General features: G+C 41.3%; 1 protein-coding gene across 1 annotated transcript in view; it reads right to left on the reverse strand.

Moving 5' to 3' along the window:
• Positions 1–474: 474 nt before the first annotated feature.
• LOC130285262 (uncharacterized) overlaps positions 475–8,404 on the reverse strand; it is a 19,317-nt gene continuing 11,387 nt past the window's right edge. Inside the window, exons 2-3 of the mRNA XM_056536613.1 lie at positions 8,111–8,282; positions 475–3,451 (exon numbers count right to left, since the gene is read on the reverse strand). Coding sequence (XP_056392588.1) covers positions 3,238–3,451; positions 8,111–8,282 — 386 coding nt within the window. The 3' untranslated portion in view covers positions 475–3,237. The remainder of the gene's footprint in view (positions 3,452–8,110; positions 8,283–8,404) is intronic.

Genomic DNA, 8,404 nt, shown 5'->3' on the forward strand with positions numbered 1-8,404 from the left:
AGCATGCTGGGATCAGTAGTTCTGAAACAGGTGAAGAGCCAAAAGTTGGGAAACATTATTATAGTTCTGGGATGTCCAACCTGCGACCCTCCAGCTGTTGCAAAACTACAACTCCCAGCATGCCCTGGGATCTGTAGTTCTGAAACAGCTGGAGAACCAAAAGTTGGGGAACATCATTATAGTTATGTGGTATTCATCTTGCGTCCCTCCAGCTGTTGCAAAACTACAACTCCCAGCATGCCCGGACAGCCATTGGCTGTCCGGGCATGCTGGGAATTGTAGTTTTGCAACAACTGGTGGGTTGTCGTAGATTGGAGAGAGATATTGGGGTAACTGTAGTCAAGTCTACAATTTCTACTTTCGCTTTCACGAAATTCACCTTATTCTCTTATACCCAGTCTCCCAAAAAAAAAAAAAAAAACTCTAAAATTTCTCGGAACAGATAAATGAAAAGGCACATTCTGGGTGGGATTTTCACAGATCAGTTTTTATTTTAAATATATTGTACAATTTTCACATGAAGCAAAATATACAACTCTACAATCACCGTAGTACCAAAAAACAAACGAACAAACCACTCTGGAAATAAAAAAATATAAATCGCTTAAAGTTAATAAATTAGCTCTTTTTTTTTTTTTTCTTTTTAAAGTAAAATTGTTCAGTAAGTAGCGAATTTCCCCAACGCAGGTTCAGGATCCTTCTACCGTCACATTGCCAATCACTGCAAGGTAGAAGAGTCATAGAAATAAGTTAAAGGGGCTGTTCATGATGGCGACCCCCGTTATGTATATGTCCTGTTGGAGCATATGGGCGTCAAGGAAGGGGGGAGTTGAAGAGGCATAACCTGGGGGCACCAATGCAAAATCTGCATTAAGGTCCCCCAAAAATGCAAGTGGCAGAGGAACTTTTGGGGGAAACTTTATCTTGTGGACCCCCCCCCCCCCATTGAGTCACAGTCCCACTTTGTTGGAACCAGATGCCCATATTTTACATGACTACCTATACTTGAACAGCTGCCATGTAATACCGCATGACACGTATGGCCGACCAGCGGCCAATGGCGGATCACCGCGGCAGCTGTCTGTACAGAAGGGGTTTCCTCCATGAGACTGCCTCTTTAATATTATACATATATTTCGTGCTGATAAAAACAAGGACATGAAAGAGTTAATAACGGCGACACATTGTTACGATCAAAGAAGATACAATGTAACAGTTGTCACTAGATACATTGTAAAACCATGAAGATCAGAGAAGACTGTAGGATACGTTTTCCCACCAATGGATCAATGGCTACTTTGTTACCATCAATGGGGGGGGGGTTAGGGATGCTAGGGGTCATGAGCGCCCATTGAGGATACCAGTGTTCTCCAACCTGTGGCTCCCCACTTGTTGGAGAACCACAACTCCTACTACTAGAAGCTACTCCTACTACTACTACTCCAACAGCTGGGGAGCCACAGGTTGGGGAACACTGATATATACCATGCATGGGGGTGCTACTTAAATTTTGCTATGGGGCTGCACAGGAGGCCCTCCCACGTTACTGCTTGGTTCCACTAATTACATGAACTCTGTCCATGGCCAATTTTTAGACCAAAAAGAAATCAGCATAGACGGTAGTCGGCATTGACTGCTACCATTATGGTGAATGCAGAAAACACTGACGTAAACTGAAGAACAAGTATCACTAATGCCCTTTCCTCAGAATCTCACAGTTTTCTTATTTAAGTTCCACATGTAATGCCTGACGTCTTCTCTGCACGTCTACCAGAAGTGACTATTGCTGCCTCTAGGCTGGGCCATCCATATCTATGGGAGTCCAATTGTTATAGAGGTTCTTAACCAGTTCTCCTATACAGTTCTACATGACCCATAGGCATAGTGGGGGACGCTGGACCTCCCAATAAGTTGGAGTCAAGGGTGTATGTACCATAGTCGCAGACTATACGGCTGCTATGGGACCCACAGAGAGAGGGGGGGCACCTGTCCTAGTTGGTCCCATTCCTTTTTCTATTGGTGCGAAACTGCAGAACTCCTCTCTTCAGGTAACTGCATTGTCAGCAAATTGATGGAGCAGGGGTATAGACCAATGGGCCATGGAAAATAAGGGGATATAAAATCACACTAATAAAAGGCCCTTTTCTACCTTAGCTATGTACTGGTTAGGGTAGTGCCATTTTATGATAAGCCTATTGCAAAAGGCACACAAAATAAAACATCATGCAACACGCTGTGCAAAGTGCCAGTAACACCCCCATTTGTCAGCCTCAGATGCCCTCCACAGAGGACCTGCCATATAGATGTCCCGCGCGTACATACCACAGACATGCCTTCCAGTGCCAACCACAGATGACCCCACACAGCACCTCATCCTTACGCGCCCCCCAGGGCTGGAGCAGAGGCATGATTTGCTCCTAGCAGTGGACTTCTAGGCCCTTTTCGGTTGTATTTTAAATACCTTTCCCCTTATTGTTAATGCTAATGCATAAAATATTATAAATATTGGAATATCTTCATCTTTGGAGTCTTTGTCTAAAGAAAAAATTAAATTACAAATCTGTAAAAAAAAAAAAGCAAAAATAAATAAATTCTACACATTTAGTCATTCAGCTTGTGGTCCTTGTTTTTATCAGCACAGGATCAGCACATTGTATTTAACATTTCTACTTCATCCTCCTTCCTTTTGCCTTGTCCCAATTTTATTTATATTTTTAGCAAGAACAATGTGACGATTACTTGGAAATACGAGGGGTCTTCACAATATGACTAGAAGCTGCCTCATTGTACCATTCACATGTAATATCACTATTTTGTTACAAGTGAATTTGGTGAGCCAACTACACTGATGTATATTCTACGATAGCTCAGCAGTGTATGTTCTAGAAATGACTGGCCGAGTATATATTGGACTGAATAACTTAACATACAATATTAACTCATTTCCATTGGACGATCAGTTTTGTTTTGCTTCATATTTATCCTTCATATTTTCTCACATCTCCAGTGATTATTCTCTTTTTTTTCTTTTCTTGCTGTTCCTATAAACATTTTGTTCCTTGTCTCCTAGGGTTGTGCTTGTTTGGGGCCCATTGTAGAGCCCATGGCGGTGCCCTAGGTTTGGAAGGTACAGTCTCCCAGTTCACTTGGTTTTTTTCACCCCATCTTTGCACCACGTTGTACCACCATTTAACCATTGACTTTCTTCTTTCTTGTCAACCAAGATCTTCTACTCCTTCAGTTCTCCTTCATCACCCTTCCCTTTCCTTCCTTCCTTCCCCTCCATGATGTTTTGTCACTTGCATTTTTTCCTTCATTTTTCCTTTTCTTTACTTTTTTCTCATCACCTTCTTGAGTTTTCCCTTTCTTTTCCTTTTTATACTTTCTTTCTCCTTTTTTCTTCTTTTTGTTTTGTTGTTTGAAACTGGTGGATCCCAATTCTTCTTGTGTCCTGAAAGTAAGAAAAGTTCATAAATGACCATTCTACCATGCAGATCTATTAATACTCAAATGCTCCCTATAACTAAACTTTCATGCAATACATTCTTACAATTCCCTCTCCCATTCTATATGTGCTGAACGTATGGCTGATCTCAGGGCAGTCCCTTCAAGGCATGTATGGCCAGGATTAAAGACCATTCTAATGGTCTAATGGCTTCAAATCAGTGAATTAATACAATTTACAGGATGACTATTGTGCAGGCCCAGTTACAATGTAACCACTTATTAACAAGTATCAACATTGACAATGGGTTTACAGTCACTATATCCTTAATATCAATGGACTCTCAAAAGTGATCAATGATGTCCTTTCAAATGAAAGTGAAACAGCCTCTTCTAAATCTCAGCTATGACTGGCTTAAATGAGGAATTCATAAGCTTTAAAGCTTAGACGTTGTATGATCTCCAATGCTTTGAAGCTTAAACTTTGCAAGGTCTCCAGTGCTATGAAGGCTATACTTTGTGTGGTCTTCACAGAAGCTCAAACTATGTATGGTCTCCAGTGTTACGAAGCATAGTCCTGATGGTTTTCAGTGCCTTAGAGCTTACATCCTGTGTTTTCTCTAATACCCTTAAGCTTAGACCTTGTATGGTCTCCAGTATTATTAAGATTAGAGCCAGTATGGTCTCTAGTGTTATGAAGCTCAGTCCTTCTCCATTTCCTTCTACATCTCCAGTGTAACAAGCATAGGCCCTGTATGTTCTCCAGTGTAACAAGCATAGGCCCTGTATGTTCTCCAGTGTAACAAGCATAGGCCCTGTATGTTCTCCAGTGTAACAAGCATAGACCCTGTATGTTCTCCAGTGTAACAAACATAGACCCTGTATGTTCTCCAGTGTAACAAGCATAGACCCTGTATGTTCTCCAGTGTAACAAACATAGACCCTTTATTTTCTCCAGTGCTATAAAGCCTACACCCTTTGAGGTATCTAATACTAAGGCCTTGTATGGTCTCCAGTGTTACGAAGCTTAGACCTTGTAGGGTCTCCATTTCTATGAAGCTAAGACATTTTATGGTCTCCAGTGTATTATTAAACTTAGACCTTCTATGGTCTCCAGTGTTATGAAGCAAATACCCTGAGTGGTCTCCAGTGCTATAAAGCTTACACCCTGTGAGGTTTCTAATGCTCTGAAGCTTAGACCTTGTATGGTCTCCAGTGTTATGAAGCTTAGACCTTGTATGGTCTCCAGTGTTCTGAAGCTTAGACCTTGAATGGTCTCCAGTGTTAGGAAGCTTAGACCGTGTATGGTCTCCAGTGTTATGAAGCTAAGACCTTGTATGGTCTACAGTGTTATGAAGCTAAGACCTTGTATGGTCTACAGTGTTATGAAGCTTAGACCTTGTATAATCTCCAGTGTTAGGAAGCTTAGACCTTGTATGGTCTCCAGTGTTAGGGAGCTTAAAACTTGTATGGTCTCCAGTGTTGTGAAGCTTAGACCTTGTATGGTCTCCAGTGTTAGGAAGCTCAGACCTTGTATGGTCTCCAGTGTTAGGAAGCTTAGACCTTGTATGGTCTCCAGTGTTAGGAAGCTTAGACCTTGTATGGTCTCCAGTGTTAGGGAGCTTAGAACTTGTATGGTCTCCAGTGTTATGAAGCTTAGACCTTGTATGGTCTCCAGTCTTAGGAAGCTTAGACCTTGTATGGTCTCCAGTGTTAGGGAGCTTAGAACTTGTATGGTCTCCAGTGTTATGAAGCTTAGACCTTGTATGGTCTCCAGTGTTATGAAGCTTAGACCTTGTATGGTCTCCAGTGTTAGGAAGCTTAGACCTTGTATGGTCTCCAGTGTTAGGGAGCTTAGAACTTGTATGGTCTCCAGTGTTGTGAAGCTTAGACCTTGTATGGTCTCCAGTGTTAGGGAGCTTAGAACTTGTATGGTCTCCAGTGTTGTGAAGCTTAGACCTTGTATGGTCTCCAGTGTTAGGGAGCTTAGAACTTGTATGGTCTCCAGTGTTGTGAAGCTTAGACCTTGTATGGTCTCCAGTGTTATGAAGCTTAGACTTTGTATGGCCTCCAGTGTTAGGAAGCTTAGACCTTGTATGGTCTCCAGTGTTATGAAACTTGGACCTTGTATGGTCTCCAGTGTTATGAAGCTTAGACCTTGTATGGTCTCCAGTGTTAGGGAGCTTAGACCTTGTATGGTCTCCAGTGTTATGAAGCTTAGACCTTGTATGGTCTCCAGTCCAGTGTTAGGGAACTTAGACTTTGTATGGTCTCCAGTGTTATGAAGCTTAGATCTTGTATGGTCTCCAGTGCTATAAAGCTTAGACCTTGTATGGTCTCCATTTCTAGGAAGCTTAGACCTTGAATGGTCTCCAGTGTTATGAAGCTTAGAACTTGTATGGTCTCCAGTACTATAAAGACCATGGGGCAGATCTATCAAAACCTGTCCAGAGGAAAAGTTGCTGAGTTGCCCATAGCAACCAATCAGATCGCTTCTTTCATTATTCAGAGGCCTTTTCAAAAATGAAATAAGCGATCTGATTGGTTGCTATGGGCAACTTTTGATAAATTAGGATAAAATAGGTTTTGATAAATCCCCCCCATGTTTAAAGAAGCTTAGACCTTCTATGATCTTCAGTTGTAGAGTTTGGGTGTTATTAAATCACAGTATCAGTAATGAGTATTAATGTTTTGCCCCCTTCCTGGTATAACACCTTCACCTCATACCTCTAGCACGAGTTCCATGTAGCTGAGCTGGCTATGTCAGCTTTTAGGACTGTATGAACACTGTAATGGTGACATGTCCCATGGTTATGGTTGGTTATGCCAAGCACTTACTGAGCTGTTGCCATAACACAGCGTGAGTGTATGGGTCGCCTCCGCCCAACGTTTTCCAAGAAACCCTGAGGCTAAGTTACATCCCAGGTTACCTATGACCTGCCTAATGAACTTAGTACTGGAGTATATACTGTATGGCATAACGAATGCGGCACAATGTCTAGGGCAAAGATCTCAAGCCAAAGGCTCCCACATATTCCCGAACAACCATTTACTCTACTATATCTACTTAAAAACATGACCAAAAGTGTTATACGAAAGTCCAAAGCCTGTATCTCCTCTTCTATATATATTGGGGGAAATTTATCAAAGCCTGGAAAAATTGGAAGGCCTCTGCAAAATGAAAGAAGCGATCTGATTGGTCGCTATGGGCAACTGGGCAACTTTTCCTCTGGACAGATTTTGATAAATCTACCCCTATATATATATATATATATATATATATATATATATATATATATATATATAAATATGTATATGTATACATATATATATATATATATATATATATATATATACTGTATATCCATTTTTATATATATATATATATACTGTATATCAATTTTTTAAATATATATATATATATATATATATATATATATATATACACACACACATATTTATATATATATATATATATATATATATATATATATATATATATATATAAGAGATGATACAGGCTTTGGACTTTCGTATAACACTTTTGGTGGTGTTTTTATGTAGATATAGTGATATACAGTGATTTAGATCGATGCCATGTCTCTATTACAAGGACACAAGCAGGAAGTGTTGTCATAGGGATGCATAGGGATGAAGGAGCTGAAATAATTGAGATTGTTCCTTTTTTTTTTTTTTTGGAATGTACAATAAAGTAGTTTATACAACATATTATCAATTATATGATAACACTTTATATATTACCAATTTTACTGCATTATTATACCTCAAAGAGAACTTTGCAACCCCCCACCCACCCAGATTTGCAACAGCTGGAGGGCCACAGTTTGGAGACCACTGGACTAGACATATAATAGCCCATTTTCAGTAAGCAACATCCTTCTCAGTTCTTCATTAGAAACGTGACAGAAACCAAGGTATAAGATTCCCCTGCTTCACCGTCAGATTTCTTTCAAGGGGTTGTCCAGGATTAGAAAACCAGAGCTAATTTCTTTCATAAACAGCGCCACCCCTGTCCTCAGGTTGTGTGTGGTATTGCAGCTCAGTTCTATAGACGTGAATGAAGACAAGTTGTAATACCACATAGAGACTGAGGACAGATGTGGCGCTGTTTATGGAAGAAATTAGCTCGGCCTCTCTCTTCCTGGAAACCCCTTTAAGAATATTTTCTGTAGGACCTTACGAACAAACAAGGCTTTGCATTCTGTTGTCAGCCAGTTCCAGGCTTATTAACGTAACCGCAACAAGGAGTTCAGCAGACCGGATCCAGGTATAAAACATCTCCTTTATTGGACAAATTTAAAACATAATCCACACGGCATGGAGATGTAAATGACAGGCCTGACGCGTTTCGGTTCTTAGACACTAATCATGGTGTATGATTAGGGTCTAAGGACCGAAACCTGTCAGGCCTGTCACTTAAATCTTTATGCCCTGTGGGTTATGTTTTAGATTTTGTCCATTGAAGAAGATATTTTATACCTGGATCCGGTCTGCTGAACTCCTTGTGGCGGTGACGTCGATTGATTTTGCGCAGACGCCTAAGGGCGAGAGCTGCTCTTCGTTTCTCCAGTAAGCAGTGAACCTATAGATGGGGTCTGGGAATCCAGTTTGGAACAAGACGGATTTATATATGGAACACCCTTACCTTAGGTGGTTGTCCCAAGGGTCTTTCCCCCCTTCGGCCTGCACGTCGGCGGCCCCCTGCGCCCTCCACACGGAGTGCGGATCGTACGCCTCTTCCGATCTCCCCTTGTTGACGGACGACTTCCAGGCGTGGTCCTGAGGGGCGGTGGGCGGATTTCCGTTGGCATGGCGGTCTGCCGAGAAAACACATAGAGAGCCATAAACCACCCACAGCCAGATGGTCATAACCGAATAGGTATATATATAGGATGACATCGAAACAAATAATACTTACCGGGGCAAAGGGGACCATCTT

Source organism: Hyla sarda, chromosome 8, assembly GCF_029499605.1.
Source record: "Hyla sarda isolate aHylSar1 chromosome 8, aHylSar1.hap1, whole genome shotgun sequence".
Lineage (NCBI taxonomy): Eukaryota > Metazoa > Chordata > Amphibia > Anura > Hylidae > Hyla > Hyla sarda.